At 37.2% G+C, this 24,102-nt stretch overlaps 1 protein-coding gene across 1 annotated transcript; it reads left to right on the forward strand.

Moving 5' to 3' along the window:
* Positions 1-1,623: 1,623 nt before the first annotated feature.
* On the forward strand, positions 1,624-23,101 carry LOC311089884 (ribonuclease inhibitor-like). Its single transcript, XM_084124916.1, has 13 exons — positions 1,624-1,791; positions 2,207-2,380; positions 2,987-3,160; positions 3,306-3,476; positions 8,089-8,262; positions 8,425-8,598; positions 11,461-11,631; positions 17,219-17,392; positions 18,276-18,446; positions 19,301-19,471; positions 20,521-20,694; positions 21,711-21,881; positions 22,928-23,101. The coding sequence occupies exons 1-12, from the start codon at positions 1,742-1,744 to the stop codon at positions 21,820-21,822; spliced, it is 1,890 nt and encodes a 629-aa protein (XP_083981042.1). The 5' UTR covers positions 1,624-1,741; the 3' UTR covers positions 21,823-21,881; positions 22,928-23,101.
* The last annotated feature ends 1,001 nt before the right edge of the window (positions 23,102-24,102 follow it).

Genomic DNA, 24,102 nt, shown 5'->3' on the forward strand with positions numbered 1-24,102 from the left:
CTACTTCAGCCATGCAGTAGGCTACTTGAGAAATAATCTGTCGATCAATTTTTAGAATGCACTGTATTTTTTTTTATAATTATTTATTTTAATTAAACATATGTTACCAGTGAACAACATGAAAACACTTTTTTAATGGTGGTTGAGGCAGGGTACAGAATATTAAACCACTTTTTTTGTTAGGACTACAAGACTGGTCTTCAAGTTTTTGGGTCCTGCTGCAGATGAAGCCTGTCAGTATGTGAAAGGAATAGTGCGTGAAAACCCGTTACTCCTGAGAGAGCTGAATCTGAGTGAACGTGAACTAGGAGACACACGAGTGAATCAGATCGCTGCTCTACTGAAGGATAAACACTGTAAACTCAACACACTGACGTGAGTATTGTTCATATGTTATTGTAGATGTTAAGTATGTTATTGAAATCAGGTGACCAAAACACTGTAATATTCAGTGATCATTTAATGTGGGAATCAAGTACTTTGTGTTTGTAAATTCTCCCTCTTCTGTTCTTCATTTTAGGCTGCGTAAGTGTGGTCTAACAGTGAAAAGCTGTTCAGCTCTCGCTACAGTCCTGAGATCAAACTCCAGTCTGAAAGAGCTTGACATCAGCAACAATAATCTGCAGGATTCAGGAGTGAAGAAACTCCAGAACGGATTAGAAAATACAAACTGTACACTGGAGAGACTCAGGTGAGTTCAATGAACTATTGTTTGTTTTAAATATTAAAGTTAAGTTACTGTAGTGAATTAAAGAAACAGGAAAAAAACATGCCTCTGTCAAATTATTTTCTTTACTTATAAGAGAAAAGGCATTTGATGATTTTTATGTTATAATTGTATTATTAAAGTAATATTAATTGTATACATTTTTATTTTTTAAATCTCTTTTCTCTAGACTTTCAGACTGCAGTATCACAGAAGAAGGTTATAAAGCTCTGGCTTCAGCTCTGAGATCAAACCCTTCACACCTGATAGAGCTGGATCTCAGAGGAAATGATCCTGGACAATCAGGAGTGAAGGAGCTCAGTGATTTACTACAGGATCAGAAGTATCAACTCAAGACACTGAGGTGAGACGTGATGCAATAATATAACATAAATTATTTGCGGGTGAATTATTCATAGAATCATTATTTTACTAATACAAAATGAACCATTTCACACACATTTTCTTATGTTATTTTTCCTTAGATCAAGTTTAAGAATTTATTTGAATTCCTCATCTTCTTATCTGCAGGTTTTTGAGTCCTGAGACAGATGAAGCCTGTCAGTATGTGAAAAGAATTGTGGGTAAAAACCCGTTACTCCTGAGAGAGCTGAATCTGAGTAAACGTGAACTAGGAGACACACGAGTGAATCAGATCGCTGCTCTACTGCAGGATAAACACTGTAAACTCAACACACTGATGTGAGTATATTACATTGTTTTATACTTTACAAAATAAAATGTATATTACATTTTAAAGTCTAATAAAAGACTGTCATTGTTCTTTAAAGTTTTTGAGGATTGAGATTAGTTGATCTATCAAATAAATGTATCCTTCTGTTACTGTATTGTGAATTGTGGCTGAAATAAATTTAAAGAATGTTTTCTCTCTTTGTTTTCTCTCTCTTCAGGCTGAATAATAACAGTATTACAGCAGAAGGTGGTGCTGCTCTGACTTCAGCGTTTAATTCAAACCCTTCAAACCTGATAGAGCTGGATCTGAGTGAGAATAAACTAGGAAACTCTGGAATAAAGATGATCTGTGTTCTGTTGGAAAATCCTGAATGCATATTGGAGAAAATTAAGTGTGTATTTTCATTTATCTACATTTCTGCGTGAATGTACTTTTTGTGTGTGTAAATGTCCATTTAATTGAAATTAGCCTTTTTGTACATTGCTATGAAATATGAAGTACATTGAAATATTCAAATTATGTTATTTTATATGGCAGATGTTATATTGAGACATCTTTTGCTTATCGGTGGGGTCAGATTTTTGCTAATATTGAAATAAAAATATTGGTAAATTTTCACACCAAATTTTCAAATTGCCAAGCATTTGGCAATGCTTTTTATAATAATAATTATAATTATTAGTTTTTTTATGATTTAAATAAAGTCATCTCACTTTATACACGTTTTGCTTAGTGTAGATCATTAAGTGCTTAACAGCTTCTTTCATACACAGACTTTCTATTATAAATAAATGTCCTTTCTGTAGACTTTCAGACTGCAGTATCACAGAAGAAGGTTATAAAGCTCTGGCTTCAGCTCTGAGATCAAACCCTTCACACCTGATAGAGCTGGATCTCAGAGGAAATGATCCTGGACAATCAGGAGTGAAGGAGCTCAGTGATTTACTACAGGATGAACGCTATACATTAAAGACCATCAGGTGATAAACGAGACAATTATCATAACTATGATTTTAACCAGATATTACACAACAATATATATTAATACTACACTGGACTAGAGGTGCAAAATATATCAGTGGCCGAGATATTATTGCCTGATCACTGGGACAACAGAAGTATTTCCATTAATAAGTTTTGTTATATTTGTGTTCAGCATATAATTTCTGATAATGATTCAGTGTATTTGTCTGGCGGTGTCATGTGTGTTTGGACAAATTATCATATCACATTATCATTTTCTGTTAGTATTAGTTTTGGGCATGTTTTAGTTTTGATCAGCTACTGTAATTATAGATATTCTGTTTATGTGTAAAGAAGTAATAAGTGAAAACAATGAAAATACATTTCTGTATTTTCTCTCACTGGTGTTTGCTCATACATGAAAATGGCATATTGTTTGTTTGTGTTTGCATGTTTATGTATATTTTATGGTTATTACATCCTGTAAATTTCATTTTGGTTTAATTCATTGATACAAATGCTTGTAGTAAATCATTCTACTCTGTTTAGTGACTCATTCAGGATGAAGCTGCAAAAGGCATAAAATTGGAATATTATCTGATTTGTAATTCTACTTCCTGTAGGTTTTTGAAAAGTGCTGCTGCACAGGAAGCGTGTGAGTATCTCACTAAAGTTCTGTGTAAAAGTCCATTATTACTGACAGAACTGGATCTGAGTGAAGATAAATTAGGAGATCTAGATGAAGCGAAGCTCTCTGCTCTTTTGATGGACTCTCATAGTAAAGTGGAGAAAATGAAGTGAGTCAACAATTTATACATTATAACTTCTGTTTATTCATTATAAAAGACTGTCAGTCACTTGTGTGAGCAGATATGAAGAGCTGTTGATCTGATGTGTGTTAAATATGTGCTGAATAATAAATTATGGTGTTTCTGTGTTCAGGCTGAATAATTGTGAGCAGACAGAGAAAAGCTGTTCAGTTCTAGCTACTGTTCTCTCCTCTAAAACCATCCTGAAAGAGCTGAACCTGAACAACAGCCGTCTGCTGGACTCTGGAGTCAAAGAGATCTGTAAGGGACTGAAGAATCCTGTGTGTAAACTAGAGATACTCAAGTGAGTACATTTCACCATCAGCTTTCAACACCACAACACTTGCTTATCGGTTTTATTTGAGTCCACTCACCTTCAGAAGTGAGGAAAAATCTAAGAACAGTTTTTTAATTTTGTTTTGTAGTAATAAAATTGGAACAAATAAATAGCAAACGGTGGCACAATACAATAGAATGAAAAGACAAGTGAAACAAACACGGCTTTATGTGTTTCAGGTGCTAATGCTTACAACTAAAGTTACAAAAGTTATTGAGTCAAGAGCAGTGAGGGCTTTTTTCTCTTTGTCTTTTGTTCTTTGATTAAAATGATAGCAGCAGGTTTATTAGGCTGATGTCACTTAAAGGGGTGGTTGACTATGATTTCACTTTTCTAACTTTAGTTAGTGTGTAATGTTGCTGTTTGAGCATAAACAACATCTGCAAAGTTACAACACTCAAAGTTCAAATCAAAGGGAGATATTTGCTTTTACAGAAATCGCTTTTTTAAGGACTACAACAAACGGCTGGTAGAGACTACACACATTCCTCCCGGGTTAGTGACATCATCAACCCTAGAATTTACATAAACCCGCCCCCGGGAACGTGATTTATAGATTATCATTACAGAATATGCTAATCAATGACAAGAAGATAGTTAACTCCACATCAGCAATATAAATTCATCAACTTACCAGAAATTATTCTAATAATTCAGAAATGCCCTGTTGCTTCTACATGTTGTCACTTCTTCTTGAGTCTTTCCATCATTGTCTGACTCTGGGTTGATTATAAAAGGCTAAAGGTTTTAGAAATTTTCAGTGCATGTCTGTGTGAGGTAATCGAAGCTGCTAAGAACGAGCTGTTGTACCTCTGCCCTCTATGCCGGGAGCAGCAGCAGCAGAGTGTGCACATACACACTCTGGGGATATCAGAAAATTATTTTACATCTTGTGAAAAGGGCTTTATACCACCCCTTTAAGACTGAATACTAATCCAATATACTGTTACACAACATGCCCTTTTTCTCAACTATTTACAGTTCACAGGGCTTAAAGTACTCCGGTCCGGCGCAGGCAAAATTTAATTATCAGGCTGCAAATTACAGTCGGAGGCACTTTCGGCGCGGACGCGCTTGTAAAAAAACGAGCGCGTCGCTTCCATTATGAGCGCGCATACCGCGCGGCTACATTTGAAATAACGAACTTGAGCGCGCAAAAGACGCGATATGTGCCCTTGAATAACACACCGGTCCCCTTCAACCTACCACCTTGATTCAAGAGTCAGCGCGCACAGCTGTCACAGCCAATGGGAGCATGATATTAGGTTGTCTTAGCCAATTGCTAGAGAGGAGGGCGGGTCTTGTGCAGGAACCAGTTCGCAGTTAGCTTCAGAGCTGCCAACTCTCACGCATTCACCGTGAGACACACGCAATTGACACTTCACACGCTCTCACGACACATCCATTTTCTCACGCACAGAAAAATCGCGAAGCAAAGAGGACACGGAGACCGACAGACTAGACAGAGCAGGTTACTTATGATATAAAAAAATCTCAGCTCTCAGATTCTGTCACTTTTATTACGAAACTCAAACAATAAATACCGTTTTGGCGCTTGTAAATGTGACGCGACCACTGATCTATGTAGAATGACATTATATAGATCAGTGGACACGACAGATCCCTAGCGGCAGGTGAACCGATCATCTCTAGCTAGTAAATAAACACGAATGAACAATGTTGAAAGAGTACAACTTACCGAAATGTATATTCCTCATACATAATATCGACCAATCAATCAAACAAAGGGGTCAATAAAACAGCTGGAGAACAATTATGTCACATAACATTTACCTCAGGAAAGCCATTTGATGACCATAATATAGGCTATAGCACGTTAGTTGGCTAGAAAAAAAAGAGCTATAGAGAGTATTTTGCTAAATATGTGTACTATATTACATATGTATTATATTTTTACTTATATCATTAAATAAAGTTGTTATTATAATAAAAAAAACGCATTATATATCTCTGTATGTTTACAGCATTAGGTGAGTTGTTTTTGGTGATTGATAGCATATAGTTGATAATAATATAGGCCTACCTAATGTACTGACGGTAACAATGTAGCGCTGTTGAGGCTCGCGCAGTTTTTTATAACATATTATAGTTAAGAAACAAATATATAGCCTCGAGGCTACACGCGACCAGAGAGCTGTTTGCCTGAATGCCATCAAGATTGAAACCGAGACTGATTTCATAACAGTTCAATAAACAAATAGTTAAAATTAAGTCACTTACATTTTAGACGCAATGACTGTTTTTGACTGTTTTTGTTTCAGCAGCGAAAATAGTTCCAAACAAAGATCACCGCAGAACCATCGCGCATGGGATGCAACACTTGTTGCATTACTGAATGATTCAGCATTTTGAAAGAATCGGTTGAGTCAAAGATTCAATTACCCATTCATAAACTGCCTCATTCTGAATAAATCAGCCGTTTAAACGAATCGTTTGAATGAATGACTCGATGACTCGCTCATTAACACGGTCGCCTGCCGCCTCCTGCTGGCGGTTTAGTTTCATAAAGTATCATTCTTTCCAACATTCCTTATTTGTATATTCAAAAATATTTAAAATAATCTAATTTAATACAGTTATAATTTTTCAATGTAAATTATTTAATTTGATTGGTAACAGCCTAGTGTCTTATTATTTTAATTGAATATATTGATCAAATTTAAGAATTTGAAATGAAAGATGGATCATACATTTAATAAAATTATGGGGAAAAATGCCCTTTATAAAAGGTACAAAAAAGTAGTGTATTCAAACAGTAATGTAATGAAAGATTGAAACAACAATGAAATTAAACAATTTAAGTTTGAAGGGAGTAAAGCCTCTGTTTAGGCTATTAAGGAATTATGTAATTTTGCCAAAAGAAGAACTTTTATTTTAAATAAATGTTCATTTTAAATCAGCCTACTTCAGTGTGATATGTTGCCATATTATCATGCTTAACACTGAGAATTTGAATAATTGTAATGTGATGATCAGATGCAGATATCTAAATCAAAGAATATAGGCGGTTTGCGGGTGGATTATCTATTTTTAACAGTGGATTTGGGTGACTCAAAGTGCACCAGATTAATGAATTTATCTTTAAAATGTACAAAATTTTCTTACGGGGGGGCAAGCCCCCGTACCCCCCTAGAGGTATCAAGCTATACCCACAAAAACTATGTGGGAAACACAATAAGCTATATGATGATCTACAAAAAATAACATTTTTATTACCTTATTATTAAAATTCATTAATAGGATTTTACCACATCCGCCTCATTTTGAGCCAGGAAAAACCCTGAGTTATGTTAAGTGTTTCCCGCATGAGGTACTCACGTGCGCATGAAACTACGATGGTACCTCATCGTTTGTTGTTGGACACAACAAATGTGTCCCCACATTAAGTCCTTGAATTTGAGGGTATTGGACCTGGAAAGTCCTTGAAAGGTCCTTGAATTTGAAGTCAACCAAGGTGTGGGAACCCTGCTAGGCTAAACATTGTAACATGTTGTCACTAATAAAATTCAGCCTAATAAAATTCAGTTTAGTTACTAAAATGTTTCGACAATCACAATACACTTATTGTGATGCAATAATTTTTTTTACATCCCCCCCCCAATCCCCCCAACATCCCCCCCACCCCACCCCACCCCACCCCACCCCACCATCTCTCACCCCCCCCCCCCCCGCCGCCATAAATCTCACTCCAAGCAAAACTCAAAAGTTGGCAGCTATGTAGTCTCGCGTAGCCAGACCTTCAGACTGACGGCTGAAGGTCTGGAATTCATAGCAGCTTTCTTTGGCCAAGGCCCGCCCATAAGGCCGTTTGACCGACATGTCAAACAACCAATTACAGTTCGTTTCGTTCAGCGTCACGTTTCGGGGCGTGGAAATGTCCCCACAACAACAGACCGGCGTGCAACAAGTCAGTCAGCACAGAAAATCAAAGAAGGAGAAGAAAACAAGCAGTAAGTCATTGATCTGTTCGTGCACGCATACTTTTGAGAATCCTACGTTTAGCTGATCTTGATAAATGCGCATTGTCACTCATGTAAACACAACAGTTTTTCTTCCGCAATCACACGTCTGCGCTTTGATTCCCGGCGGACCGAAAATAAACGCGACACTCGCGCCCCCGGAAATCCGATAAAATTCAACCAATCAGATGACGACTTCGACATTCCTGAAGTGTTTCCAGTTAAGTGTACCATATGCATCAGACGTTTAGCCAACGTTCCGTGGGCGTGACGTCTGAGGCTGAGACTAGCAGCTATGTAGCTTGTACACACGCTATATGGAGAATGGAGTTGTTATTTTCTTGACACAGTAAGCCTAGTACTGCAAAAGTTTCAGTTATTTTGGCACAATAGTAGTTAATGCGTTGAAAATATGACTGTGCTGTTGCTCATAGAATTGGTTAATAGAAAAAACAGGCTTGGTAAAAGTCCTGGTTGAGCCACAGAAAGTTCAGGCTCAGGATTTTTTTTCACTTTAAGCCCTGAGTTCAAAACTGACTGTATTTACAGCAGTGTTCATTTTAGTTCTAGTGTTCATTCTAAGTTTTCGTGTTTTCTAGACTCTCAAACTGCAGTATCACAGAAGAAGGTTATAAAGCTCTGGCTTCAGCTCTGAGATCAAACCCTTCACACCTGATAGAGCTGGATCTCAGAGGAAATGATCCTGGACAATCAGGAGTGGAACACCTCATTAATGTACAAAAGTATAGTTGCCATTCACTGAAAACACTGAGGTGAGTGTTTTCTACAAATTAAACGGCAATAGTTTTAAGATTTTATCTGAAAGTGAATTAAATCATGAAACTATATTTCTGCACTTACTTGCAACAATATTCTTTTACCACATCTGTGCCGTGCACACTTGTGAAATATCAATGTACTGTCTTTGTTTCTAGGATATTACAAAGTCCTGCTGCAGATGAAGCCTGTCAGTATGTGAGAGGAATTGTGGATACAAATCCGTTATTCCTGAGTAAGCTGAATCTGAGCGGACGTAAACTAGGAGACACACGAGTGAATCAGATCGCTGCTCTACTGCAGGACAAACACTGTGAAATCAACACACTGATGTGAGTATTGTTTTTTATTGTAAATTATTATTTTTTATGTATAATTTTATTTATTTTTATTTTGTCCGATCTCTATTCCGGACCTGCGAAAAACAGCTTGTTTAAAACATGCACAATTTGTTTGCCTGTTAACACAGGCAGACGCTGAATACAGACGGATAGAAATTGTAGTTTGTATGGTTAATATTAATGTAATTGTCAGCGCACTAAGGTTTAAAAAAAAGAAGAAAAAAAGTATTTCTGCCCATCTGGCCCTTAACCTAAAATTAGTTTGAAACCCTTCTTTAAGGGCTTTTGCACCCGGGTAGTTATAGGAACTCAGTTATAGGAACTGGTCACCAGGGCGGTCCCCTGAGAATAAATATTCCCCTGGGGTAATATAGCATGCACACCACCAGCTGGAACTCAGTGATGTAAGCTTGCCGTAAGTAAACTGTTTACACATCTTTTAAAAATATTCAGTGTCTGTGTTTCTCATGTATTCAGCCAGTCAGCGTACACTTACGTCACTATAGTACCTATAGTGCTGGTTTAGACCCTACTCTGAAGTAGGAGCTCATTTAGTTCCCCTTAAAAGGAGTTCCTATAACTAAAATCATTCCTAGTTTCTGCAATGCAAACACACCAAAAAGCAAGTACTTCTGCCAATCCACCTTTTTCCTGAATTGTTCCTTCCATTTTTTTCTAGTCAAATTAGCGTACTTTCCGAGCTGATAATGTAACATTAAACCCTATTAAATCTGTTTAAAAAAGCACATGGCTGCATGGCGCCATCATTTTACAGTGTCGCAATGACCCTCTTTTGTCAGCACCTCACCCGTCAAAGTTTAATGAGTGTTTATACCATGGTCTGGGTGAATACTCGATTCTGATTGGCTGCAGGGTGTCTGTTAAAAAGTGATAGAGGACACCTAGTAAAAGAGATCTGGTGAAACTGACTGTTTACCGTTCGAAATTAATAAATAAATGCGCTGGCTACATCAGCTGCAACAGGCAGTAAACTGAAGGGTTCTACGAGCTGAGCGGACTATATCCGAAACCAAGTTATTGTTAGTAAAAACTTTAGATTTCGATTGTAAAACTAATTAAAATATGAACTAATGTTTTAAAAATGTGTTATTTGGCAAGTGACCATGGTATAAGCGGGTTAATGCCCTTCGAGGTGTCCACTGTCAGGTATTAATGGACTTCGCTGCGCGTCGGACGGTTCACGCCTCGCCGTCGTCCATTAATACCTGACAGTGGACACCTCGAAGGGCATTAACCCTTACATAAATGACACCAAGCTGCCGAAGTTAGCTTCATTGAAAACAGATGGGCACTCATAGAATGGGTTCCTATTGTAAGACTTGAGAAATTAGAAAATGCCGGCAGTCTGTTTGAGGAACAACCACTCCCTGAGAAGACAAAGGACCTTTCTGGAAATTAACATTTGAACTCTCTCTTGTGAAATTAGCATCACCATTCGAGACGCAAGTCTCAACTAGGCATCATCCTAATCTACATCTCTTTCCCTTGACCCCCCATTCCCCCGTTCCTTTTCTCTCTCATGCTGAGATCACCTGAAATTCACCCAAAAATCTATATGGTTTAATGTGAACAATTATCAGTAATTGTTCATAACAGTCTTGGACATAACAGTCGTCATTTACTCCCATTGTTACTCAAGGATGGATCAGTACCAACTGTTCATGATCCATCTTACAGTCTCCGGAGTGATAGGCCTAATGTACTGATCACGGCAGTAATGGAAGGGAGAGGGTGCACTTTATGACAGCTCATCGAGTCGTTTTACGGTTATAAAGTTTACCAGTTTATTAAGCACCCACTGAAAAGGTGTATATATTTGTTTACTGTTAGTTGTAACAAGTGTTTTGTGTACTTTGCTGTGTTTCTTGATGATAATGAAACGGAGAGAGAGAGAGTTTATGGATAAGACTTTAATGCGCACTTCTTATACTGTGTTCATTCAGCTCTTACAGTGATTTTCTGGAGTAAAACTGTGGTCCGCTACAACAGGCTTGTATTAATAGTGGATAAAAGCAGATGACAAATACATTATAACTGTTATTAAACTAAACTATACCTGTTCTATATCTATACAGCATATATTCTCTGGCTGTGTGGGCATTATTGTCCGACTCCGGGTCGAAATGAACAGCGTTACTGAGAGTTTCTGTTTTGATAAAATCATTCCGTGAGAGATGATATTGTCCTGACACTGCTCCGCCCCCTGTGCCGGCAGCAGAAGCTCATTTGCATTTAAAGGGACACACCCAAAAAGTGACAATTTAAACATGCTGTAAAAATGATCTGTGGGGTATTTTGAGCTAAAACTTCTCATACACACTCTGGGGACATCAGAGACTTATTTTACATCTTGTGAAAAGGGGCATAATAAGTGCCCTTTAAGATGTTTTGTGAATCCGGCCCCAGATCTCTCTTATTAAAAATGTATGGCTCATCATGAAAAGGAGAATCAGAGAACAACAACCATGGACTGTTTAGTAGCTGAAGTCTTGTAACAAGCGAGATTAGGCAAAAATTCCTCTTGCAAAACTGTAATTCCCAAACAGTTAAAAAGTTTATTTAAAAGAAAAGATGATGTTACACAGTGGTAAACATGCCTCAGTCCCAACTCTTTTAGAGTGTGATGCAGACGTCACATTTTTTATTTCAAAACACAATTAAATTGGTCAGTAAAAACATCGGAAATATTTTCTGTGTACTTAAAGGTCAGTTAAATAAAGGTTAAAGAAAAGTAACAAATCACAGACTGTCGATTTTATTGCATTTTACAAAATGTACCAACTTCTCTGGAAATGTGTTTGTAAATTCTCCCTCTTCTGTTCATCATTTTAGGCTGCGTAAGTGTGGTCTAACAGAGGAAAGCTGTTCAGCTCTCGCTACAGTCCTGAGATCAAACTCCAGTCTGAAAGAGCTTGACATCAGCAACAATAATCTGCAGGATTCAGGAGTGAAGAAACTCCAGAATGGATTAGAAAATACAAACTGTACACTGGAGAGACTCAGGTGAGTTCAATAAACCATTGTTTGATTCCACTTAACTTGAATGTTTTTTATAGTAGTTTATGTTTTAACAGCAGTGTTGGGGAAGCTACTCTGAATCTGTAGTTTGACAAGCTACAAGCTGCTCAAAAGTTAAAGTAAAGTTACATTCAAGCTAAGTAAAATATTTGGGGGGTTTATTTGGTTTAACATGTTGTAATGCAATTATGGTTTCAATGAGTGGGGTGAATTCAGGTTAACTGGGACAATTTTTCCCAGTCATTTCAATGGCAAAAAGTGTCCCAATCGTTTGATTTTGTAAACTATCCAAAACACACAAAAAATATAGCCTATATCTCAAACTTCCTGTCAAAGTGCAGAATTGCTAATGTAACATCAATACAAGAACAAAATGAATGCAAACTGGATACACAGGAGTAATCAAAAAATGCAGGTTGAACTCACAGCACATGCGATAGGCTATTTACTGAAAAGAGCCGCTCTGAGACACAAATCATAAACTGCTCGCGCTTTGCTTGAAATCCCACCGCAACCATCCTTTGCCAAGTAATAAGTGCACTACTATAGTATATTGCAATTTTATTTCAGTTCGATTTGTGATCTTTTAGGTTCATTACAAAACTAACGGGACAGATTAATCTATGGTGGTTCATTATTGTGATTTAGAGTGCAATAAAGCAGGATAAGTAGTACATTTAAAAAGCTATTATTCACCTTCCATATGCACTTTAAGTCTTTAATGTAGACTGCATTTTAATATTTGGTTTGCATAAATTACAGCCGATTCATGTGAAATACCCATTCCTGTACATCCTTTACATAATCCTCAGACAATCTCCTGATGGTGGACAGACTGTAAAGTAGGGTATCTGCACAATTTTTAAAGTCAAATTTAAGGCTTTTTAAGACCTGAAGAAATCTAAATTAATACCATGCATTAGGGATGTGCAATATTGACAAAATATGTTGCGATATTTTCAAAGTTTTGTTGATAATAATTAGATGATATTTTACTGATTGTGTTTTTGTACTGGTACCCTGGCTGGTTTAGGCCTGTTGTTCACAGTAGACTCACAAAGATATTCATATTTTTTATATTCTATGCAGTGGTCAGTTTACAGTAGTGACCAAAATTAATTTTATGTCAAATTCTAACATTCAAATTAAATTATATTAGAATAACACAGTACCAATGTCAAACTAAATCATTAAATTAAAATCCATCCTTGAAGTGCAGAGGTGACACAGAAGCGGCATCAAAACTGGCATTAGCCTACTATATTTATACTTCATTTACAATTGCATAAATAAAGCTATTCAATATTTAAATATGAAATGATTTATAATTTTAATTAAAGGATACTTTAAATCTGAAACTAAAACCACCAGTAGGTGACGGCAAGTCACTGTCTTGTCATTATTAATTAATTCAGAAAAACAAGTGATTGTTCATTGAATCTGTAAAATGAATCGGTAAAATTATTAGTTCAAAACGCGGATTTCAGTAAAAAAAAAATCGCTGTCTGTTGGACCACGGCTTCATTATGAAATTCTCGTCGGCGATATAAAGTGAAAATTGACAATATTGTGTCCAAAAAGTAACTCACAATGTTAACATTATTGTTAATTTAACTGCTGTATAAAATAAATAGCACATTTGCAGTTGTGCACAGAAAATGGCACTCTTGCTCATGTGATATTCTAACATAACAACATAATATGATATAAATATAAGACAGAAACTCATTTGGGGACATGTATAACTGCACTGACACAAAGCAAGTTTATCTAGTAAGAAGACGCTTCGTTGCATCAATGCATTACAGGCTCATGATTCATCAGAATGCAAAATGGAGTGTAGCTTTCAGTCACATGCTTGTGAAAGCAAGCATGAGAGACAACGCGATGTCAGCTCGCACTCGCAGTGTCTCGTACATAGTTAAAACAATGATTACAGTATCATCATAGTTCATAGACAATATCGCACACTCCTAAGCACATAATTAATGAACTTACAACTGAACTGACACTTACTAGTTTTCTTCTCTCCTCTCGCGTGCAGGAGACAGACGTAGGCTAAAATGCTGCCGTAAGTGACGCGAATTGTCACGTGAACAAGCAAATCCACAAAGATAGAATTAAAAAAATAATACGTAGGCCTACGCTAATTAGATCGTTTTAATTTCGAAAGCATTTAGATAAGTCTAAGTCAAAGTGTCATCTAAAATGTAAGACCTTTTGTAAGTAAAAATAAGACGACTTTTTATGGCCTTAAATTTAAAAAATCTAATTTAAGACCTTTTAAGACTTTTTAAGGATCCGCGGGGACCCTGGCATGATGTAACAACAGATGGTGGTAATGAGCAAATTTAGTTTATCTAGTAAGAAGACGCTTCGTTGCAATAATGCATTACAATACAGGCTCATGATTCATCAGAATGCAAAATGGAGTGTAGCTTTCAGTCGCGCTACACAGCTACTTGGAAAAAGCAAAGAGAGGCGAAACTCAATAGAGCTGGTAAGTCCCGCCCCTTCCGTAAAACCCCGCTGGACCTCAAAGTTGAAAAACCGTCAATGCAAGTGAATGGGAGAAAATAATTATTTTCTGGTCCCGTTTGAATTGTGCCATGAATGTGAACATATGTTGTCTGTGAATTTTTTATATAACTCTTCATGTTACGAGTTTGACAGTATATGGTATGATTCTTCAGCTAGCAGTTGTGGAAAAGACATAACGAAAAAAGACTACATGTCGCCTATGTGACGTCACCCCATAAAGTTGACTTACCCGTGGTTTTCGCCAACCTCAACGATTTTGTCCTCTCCCTGAAAGAAGGCGGTGAAGTGCACCAAAGGCACAGCCATGTTTAGCGGGATCCGTGAGCTAGTCCGTGTGCTAGTGGTGTTGACGTTTCAAACGCGTCGAGAGTTGTAGTCCACAAAGTGCTCTCACACAAAGTCTAACCGTATCAAACTTCTACCCGCTAAATTGTAGCATTCTTTACACGAAAAGTTATATAAAAAATTCACAGACAACATATGTTCACATTCATGGCACAATTCAAACGGGACCAGAAAATAATTATTTTCTCCCATTCACTTGCATTGACGGTTTTTCAACTTTGAGGTCCAGCGGGGTTTTGCGGAAGGGGCGGGACTTACCAGCTCTATAGAACGCTCCATAGCAACAGTTGCCCCCATGACGTGACGGCGCGGCCGCCATTATGGACTGAAAACTGAAGGAAAACGCCGAAAAATAATGGGAGTCAATGGCACTGAAAAACTTAACATAACAAAAACTTAACATAACTTAATTTTTTCTGGCCGTCATATCTAAATATGAAAACAATTTAAAATACATTAATGAGGATGACCGACGTTAAATGACGTTAAATGACAGAAAATATACGTCTATGTGTTGGTTATGCATGGCCTAATTACCCTTAGGAAAATAGTATTTTGGGACAAAATATTACTATAGAAGTACTATAGCGGCTCTAGGATATTATAGAGGTATTACTGAACATAACATACTTCTATGATGTTCTGTTATACCTCTATAATATTTTTAAGCTGCTATAGTATTTATATAGTAGTCTTATCGTACTTCTGTAGTATGTGCCAAATTACTATAGTATTCCTATAAGATTACTATAATATTTTGTCCCAAAAATACTATAAGATTCCTATAGTACTTTTTCGTAAGGGTATGTCCTCCACCGAATCGGCTTCATTAGCCTACCACTCAGGCGCGGATTTATGGGTGGGCCTGGGTGGGCACGTGCCCACCCAGATTGACCGGTGGCCCAACCAATCAGATTAATAAAAACAATTTGAATTTTTAATTTTAATAATAATAATAATGAATTAATAAATAATTTCATTTTAATAGTTTCCTGAGGACATTTATGTACAATAGCTACGAAAAATAGCTACAAAAGAAAAATATTATGTCGGCATATCACGTGGCAGTCCAGTGATGCTATCACGCAACACCACTCTCAGTGCGCGCACTGACTTAACGTTGTGATAGTCTATTGCGACTCGCGTGACAGACAGATGAACTTCAGGTTTAAAGCAGCCGGGAGGGCTGACTGACATGAGTACAAGGTAGTTAAATTCACTACCTAAGTACCGATCTGCTATAGTTGACATATTTATCAGGCGTGCGTGTTACATAGGCGTAATTTGCGAGTGGGGCGGGTGGGACATGTCCCCACCACTTTTAAAAACATCTCGCGGCACGAATGTACCAATTCTACAAATAAATTAAACATCTCCAGTTAACCAGCAGAGCATTCATTTCGTTCGTTTGTTAAATAAGAGACGATCTAGCGCTGAAATGTGTTTTTTAAATCAAGTGATCAAAGTGCTCGTTGCCGCTGCGATCAGTGGCGCGGATACAGTGTTCTCTCGTGTGGCTCGCGCGCGCTTCAATCCGTTGCGGATACTCTCTATTCGTTCTGGTGAAATCATAATACACACGTCTCCCTCCTTGATATACAACCACTGATGAACATAATAAGTTTTGATGGAAAAAAAAAAAAAAAACCTACGATGGTGTGGACTAGATCCCACAACCTCTGACACTGTTGGCGAAAGTTCTACCACTGGACCATTTAGATGTATGATGTTCAAATAGGCGAATCTATGTATTTTAGTCACACAAAAATTCTATTAATATACAGCATATATTAGGCTACATCTCATTAAACGACAAATGTAGCATAAGCTTAAAAAACCGAGGCCCCCCGTATATTCACCAGGCCCACCTATTAATGACATTCTGTATCCGCCACTGCTACCACTTACGGTTTGCAAAGATACAATTATAAAATTACTGCAAACCTTTAATCTATCAATATTTATGTTCTATTATGCATTTTCCTTGTTATATGAATAACAGAAATTCATGAAATAATATATAGGCAGACACACAGTAATAAGATATTTATTCAAATGTTGATTTTGAAATTAGTGAACATCACCATATATATGATTTGGAAAAATAAATAAATAAATAACATTATAAATGAACATTTCTAAAGAATTTTCTTTTACATAGAATATCACAAAAATATTAACAACTTGTTTTTTCAACATCTTCAGTGAAAGTGCACACAGTGAACGTTTCAATGGCAAGAAAAAAAACAATCTATGAATGTCCTATTACAGGCGGAAAGGTACAAAAAAGATGTGCAATCTAGCAAGTGCACACATGAACTATAAACACCTACTAAAATGGATTTTGCCATTGACTGGCGCTAACGATTTCAGCAGCTTTCAGTCCATAATGGCGGACGCGCCTCCGCAGCGCCATCTACAGACTGTTACCCATAACACAACAGAGTTTCACCTCTTGGGCTTCTATACTCTTTGGAAAAAGTAGCTAGCTACTGGAAAAGCTACAATGTTTTAAAGTAACTGCTACTGTCCAGATACTAAAAAATGTAGTTAATATTAGTGGTATCGTGACTTGTACTGTAGCTAACTACTCCCCATCACTGTTGAACAGTATGAAATATGTTTAATTATATTAATCGTAAAATAACAATAACTTGATGAATTTTATAAATTCCCTTTTTTCTAGACTTTCAGACTGCAGTATCACAGAAGAAGGTTATAAAGCTCTGGCTTCAGCTCTGAGGTCAAACCCTTCACACCTGATAGAGCTGGATCTCAGAGGAAATGATCCTGGACAATCAGGAGTGAAGGAGCTCAGTGATTTACTACAGGATCAGAAGTGTTCACTGAAAACACTGAGGTGAGACGTGATCAAATAACACACAATAAATATGCATGCTAAATATTCATACAAAATATTCCTTCAGTAATACAATAAGCTCCACAGGTTTTGCAGTGGGGGTTACTGAGTTTTGTTTAGATACCGTCTACGCACACCTTGGCAATAGAATCGCCATTGGCTAGTCAATTTTTTTGTTTACTCATCAGACTGATATAATATATATATATATGATTCCATCAAATCTGCTTGTCTTTGTAAAATGCCACAGCTTTTTAAATATCTGAACGTACATCAGTCAATCAAGCATTATATAATGATAATCAAGCACAATTTAATGATAGAACTTTGATAATTAGACTTAAAACTTGGTAACCATGTATGCATGCATATTTGCTGGTGGTGGTGCTTATGTGGACAATCCTTACGCTGGCTGCACATCCATTGAGCTGAATTGAACTAATACAGACGGAGAGCAAAACTATCAAGTGCTCAGATATATTTTCAATTGCTGAACACTCTGACTATTCCAAACTCATACTTTGCCTCTAACACACACTGAGTAAAATCTAAGAGTTGATTAGCCAATTTGATTAGCTTGTGATAGACATTATTTAGTGCCCAGAGTGAAAATTTACTTGCAGATGCGAGTGATTTACTCGCATTGTAGAGGATTGAATTGTACTGATGGTATTCAGTAGTATGGTATTAAATGTTTCTGAAACTGTAGTTTAATGCCATCAAGCCCAGGTTCACTGCATTACTGTATCTCTCTACAGCAGTTCTGTGAGTCTCCAGATGTTCACAAACATGCAGTTTCACAAGCCAGTTTTCTCTGTGCTGATGTTTCTCACATATTGCTTAAAGCCATAAAGACATTTAAATTTCATCTTCCCTTCTGCAGGTTTTTGAGTCCTACTGCAGAGGAAGCCTGTAAATATTTGACAGAACTTGTGGGTAAAAACCCGTTACTCCAGAGAGAACTGAACCTGAGTGGACACAAACTAGAAGACACAGGAGTGAATCAGATCGCCTCTCTACTGCAGGATAAACACTATGAACTCAACACACTGATGTAAGTATTTTGTTTTAGTGACATAAAATGTTACATTACATTTAATATTATTTTTACTGTAGTGCCTGGAGAAGTATATTTAAGCTGCATTTAAGCTGGAAAATTTAAGCTGCATTTGATTTGACAGAAGATATGAATGGAAAGTTAAATGCAGAATGATGTCATCAACATTATTGATCCGATTTGGTGGTAGAGAGAGAGTAAAAATGTAGCACCCAAATGATGACATTGACACGGAAGAACCCCTTTCGAAGTTGATCTGAAATTGTGTAAACTTTTTTGCATTTTGAAAAAACATTCAGTGTTTTTTTGGTCGCGCCCCTTTAAACCTTTTAAAAAATCTTGCGCCTAACCTGCAAATTCAAAACCTGCAATGAAAAACACCTGGAATAGTTTCACTTTGCAATGTCATATAACAGTAAGAGAGAATAATAGATCAGAACTTAACTTTTAATTTAAATAAACAAAAACATTTATATATTTCAGTGATGCTTTGGATGAACAATATACAATATTTTGGTCCATTCAAATCCCCAATATATAACAGCTTTTGACAGCGCCTCTCAAGCTCAGCTTCTTGTGCGTCTCACCAGAACACACACAGCAGAGGAGTGACGCGTTCACAATCGCAGCCTGTGATTCGGTCTAAGAGGTGCTTTTCTGTGGCGAGCAACTTCTATGTTGGGCTTGTTCCAACGGTGACAGGTCAACAGTCTGAAGAAGAACGATTCAGTGTAGTTGCCGTTCGATTGACATTTCTGAAATGGAAAATGCTGATAGAGAGAATTACAAATATTTACAAATCTTAGTTTGATCATCATAGCTCTGATTGTCTTTTCTCTTTATGTCTTCAGTCTGTGTGGATGCAGTATTACAGAGAATCAGTGTCACACCCTGACTTCGGCTCTATTTCCAAACCTTTCACACCTGAGAGAGCTGGACCTCAGTGGGAATCAACTAAAGTCAGGAGCAAAGCACTTATCTGGTGTACTGAGAGATTCACGCTGTAAGCTGGAGAGATTGAGGTGAGGAACATTCACATTCAAGAATCAAACTGCTTAAAATTGCTTGAACACTAAGATATATACTTGTAAAAAATATTCTCTTTAGTATTTACGGATCTGGTGAAATAAATGACAGGGATGTACATAAACCTTATTTAAACATACAAAAATAGCTTATAATCAAATAAATCAAATAATGAATTTGATTATCGATTAGTCGCATCTGCGCACTGTGCACAAAAATCATCCGCCTGTCACAGTAGGGAATAACACGTTTATTTGGATAAAACGCATATGGAAAACTGCAGCTGCTGTGCGAAAGGTGCATGAGTCACAACCCAACTGAAACATGAGAATGCTTTATGTCAAGCGCTCTTGCATGAGGATTTACTGGATCTTGCCTTGTGCAGGAGATGCTTGGAAGAACATGGCACTGATGAAGGGTTGAACCCGAAAACATTTTGCTGCACATTGCACTTTTAGTTTTCTGACTAAATAAAAAGAGTAATGCAAGTGTAGAAATTACAAAAGTTTGGTAATTTCCCTACTGTAAAGTAAAAAATATATATTTACTTAAGAAATATACATTTTCATTTATTTTACAGTGCATTTGATTTACATTATATTAGCTATTACTGTCACATGAATAATAATTCTTATTAAATAAATGAATAATAAATAATAATATGATACAATCCCATGTCCAGAAAAGTTGTCATATTTTGTAAAATGTGATCAAATCAAGAATCTGTGATTCAACTCTCTTTAACCTTGATTTAACTAACAAAAGTATTTTCACTGACAAACTTAATTGTATTTTGTAAATATAAATAAATGTTGATTTTGATGGCTGCAACACACTCCAAAAAAGCTGGACAGAGGATATTAGGAAGGTAGTTATTATCTTTTTTTCAGTGTAGATGTTGCAGTGTACAGCCCTGAATGATGATCTCTCTTCCTCTGAATGTCTGTTTTGTTTTATTTGTTTACGAAGAGGATGTGACTTTACAGAATAATTTATCATCTTATCTTCTATCTTATTTTCTTGCTCTTTCTTTCTCATAATGTAGGTTAAGAGGCTGTGATATGACAGATGAAGGCTGTTCTGCTGTGACTTCAGCTCTGAACTCAAACCCATCACACCTGAGAGAGCTGGACCTCAGTGGGAATAAACTAGGAGACTCTGGACTGAAAAACCTCAGTGATCTACTGAAGAACCCACAATGCAAACTGGAAAATCTACGGTTAGTATCATTATACTTTACAGCAGTTACAGTGTGATTAAAGTTGACTGTTTAGTTAAAGACAACAGAGCTTAGGTTACATTGTTTATACTGCAGCATTTCACCTGAACTACAACTGCATTTTCCTATTGGTCACACTTAGATTTAGGTGCCTAACTAACAAGTAATATTGCATTCAATTTAATTTGATTCAATAAAAATTTCAGTGGACGTGTTGTTCTTCAGAAATTTTATGCTGCTCACATCTGCTGTTATAACAGTTTCCAGCGTACAGAACTAGTGTGACAGTGTTAAAAATAGCCCATGGGAACTATATTTTCATGTCCTGTTTTCTGTTTTAGTCTTCTGGTCAGTTTTCTAGTTTGGTAATTGGCTCTGCTTTCTTTCGTTCCCTGCCTGTTAGTGTCCTAGGTTACAGGTTAATTAGTCTTCAGTTCAGGTGTGTTCATTCGTTAGGGGCCGTTCACATATCGCGTCTTTTGCGAGCTCAAGTTAGTTATTTCAAATGTAGACGCGCGACAAGAATAATAGAAGCGCACTCGTTTTTCCAGGCGCAGCGAGATGAAATTCTCAACTTTTCAGAATGCCTCAAACACACCGCAGGTCATGTGACAAGAACCAACCGATCAGCCTTTGCCTTTCCGTAACAACATCGAAAGCTCAGCCGAACAGCTGATCAGAGCTGTACAGGGCGGGTTTTTATTTCTCAACTCCATGAATACATCTAGTAGTAGAGCTAATGCAAGGGCTAAAAATCAGTTTATCCTGATCTTTGCTGAAACTTCCTCGTCATCATGGAGAGCGCTAGCCTGGGTGCCAGCCCGAACCCCGCCCACAACATTTTTTGGTCGGGAAGTTCGGTCTGGACTCGATCCGTTGAGGAGTAATTATGCCCTGCTCCCAAAAGGCCGAGCCAATCAAATTGCCAGGGCGGGCTGATAGAGAGAATTACAAATATTTACAATTCTTAGTTTGATCATCATAGCTCTGATTGTCTTTTCTCTTTGTGTCTTCAGTCTGTGTGGATGCAGTATTACAGAGAAACAGTGTCACACCCTGACTTCGGCTCTACTTCCAAACCTTTCACACCTGAGAGAGCTGGACCTCAGTGGGAATCAACTAAAGTAAGGAGCAAAGCACTTATCTGCTGTACTGAGAGATTCACGCTGTGAGCTGGAGAGATTGAGGTGAGGAACATTCACATTCAAGAATCAAACTGCTTAAATTAGCTTGAACACTAAGCTATATACTTGTAAAAAATATTCTCTTTAGTATTTAGTGATCTGGTGAAATAAATGACAGGGATGTACATAAACCTTATTTTAACATACAAAAATTGCTTATAATCAAATAAATCAAATAATGAATTTGATTATCGATTAGTCATGTCTGCGTACTGTGAACAAATATCATCCGCCTGTCACAGTAGAGAATAACCCGTTTATTTGGATAAAACGCATATGGAAAACTGCAGCTGCTGTGCGAAAGGTGCATGAGTCACAACCCAACTGAAACATGAGAATGCTTTATGTCAAGCGCTCTTGCATGAGGATTTACTGGATCTTGCCTTGTGCAGGAGATGCTTGGAAGCACATGGCACTGATGAAGGGTTGAACCCGAAAACATTTTGCTGCACATTGCACTTTTAGTTTTCTGACTAAATAAAAGTAATGCAAGTGAAGAAATTAAAAAAGTTTGGTAATTTCCCTACTGTAAAGTAAAAAATATATATTTACTTAAGAAATATACATTTTCATTTATTTTACAGTGCATTTGATTTACATTATATTAGCTATTACTGTCACATGAATAATAATTCTTATTAAATAAATGAATAATAAATAATAATATGATACAATCCCATGTCCAGAAAAGTTGTCATATTTTGTAAAATGTGATCAAATCAAGAATCTGTGATTCAACTCTCTTTAACCTTTATTTAACTAACAAAAGTATTTTCACTGACAAACTTAATTGTATTTTGTAAATATAAACAAATGTTGATTTTGATGGCTGCAACACACTCCAAAAAAGCTGGACAGAGGATATTAGGAAGGTAGTTATTATCTTTTTTTCAGTGTAGATGCTGCAGTGTACAGCCCTGAATGATGATCTCTCTTCCTCTGAATGTCTGTTTTGTTTTATTTGTTTACGAAGAGGATGTGACTTTACAGAATAATTTATCATCTTATCTTCTATCTTATTTTCTTGCTCTTTCTTTCTCATAACGCAGGTTAAGAAGCTGTGAGATGACAGATGAAGCTTGTTCTGCAGTGTCTTCAGCTCTGAACTCAAACCCATCACACCTGAGAGAGCTGGACCTCAGTGGGAATAAACTAGGAGACTCTGGAGTGAGAAACCTCAGTGATCTACTGAAGAACCCACAATGCAAACTGGAAAATCTACGGTTAGTATCATTATACTTTACAGCAGTTACAGTGTGATTAAAGTTTACTGTTTAGTTAAAGACAACAGAGCTTAGGTTACATTGTTTATACTGCAGCATTTCACCTGAACTGCAACTGCATTTTCCTATTGGTCACACTTACTTTTAGGTGCCTAACTAACAAGTAATATTGCATTCAATTTAATTTGATTCAATAAAAATTTCAGTGGACGTGTTGTTCTTCAGAAATTTTATGCTGCTCACATCTGCTGTTATAACAGTTTCCAGCGTACAGAACTAGTGTGACAGTGTTAAAAATAGCCCATGGGAACTATATTTTCATGTCCTGTTTTCTGCTTTAGTCTTCTGGTCTTTGCCTTTCCGTAACAACATCGAAAGCTCAGCCGAACAGCTGATCAGAGCTGTACAGGGCGGGTTTTTATTTCTCAACTCCATGAATACATCTAGTAGTAGAGCTAATGCAAGGGCTAAAAATCAGTTTATCCTGATCTTTGCTGAAACTTCCTCGTCATCATGGAGAGCGCTAGCCTGGGTGCCAGCCCGAACCCCGCCCACAACTTTTTTTGGTCAGGAAGTTCGGTCTGGACTCGATCCGTTGAGGAGTAATTATGCCCGGCTCCCAAAAGGCCGAGCCAATCAAATTGCCAGGGCGGGCTTTAATCGATGATGGACAGATGATCTGCGGTTACGTAATCACCCACGTCACCAAAGAGCGCTTGGGTTGAATTAGTTTACAACAAAGACGACTGCAGCTGGAGAATTGAGATTTCACGAGTTCACACAAATAAGTCAGATATGCATATATGACGTGCTGTCCGAGGAGAGGGCTGTGGGCTCGGTAGCCATACCATAAAAGTCCACAGAAGATCACTTTAATCCACAAATAGGGAAGCGAAATAACACAAGGAAACGCAATAGCAAAAGAACTTTACACAACTAACACCAGACAACCAGGGATTACCAAACTGAAAGTATAATTACGGAGACTATTAAATCATACT

The sequence above is a fragment of the Abramis brama genome, assembly GCF_963993115.1.
Source record: "Abramis brama genome assembly, chromosome: 9".
Lineage (NCBI taxonomy): Eukaryota > Metazoa > Chordata > Actinopteri > Cypriniformes > Leuciscidae > Abramis > Abramis brama.

Bases quoted from the DNA above. Each gene is read 5' to 3' on its own strand.
- LOC311089884 (XM_084124916.1), top strand. From the start codon at position 1,742: ATGATCTGTGTTCTGTTGGAAAATCCTGAATGCATATTGGAGAAAATT. The intron at 8,599-11,460 runs GTGAGTATTGTT...TCATCATTTTAG, and splicing joins TGTGAAATCAACACACTGAT to GCTGCGTAAGTGTGGTCTAA. The intron at 20,695-21,710 runs GTTAGTATCATT...TTGTGTCTTCAG, and splicing joins TGCAAACTGGAAAATCTACG to TCTGTGTGGATGCAGTATTA.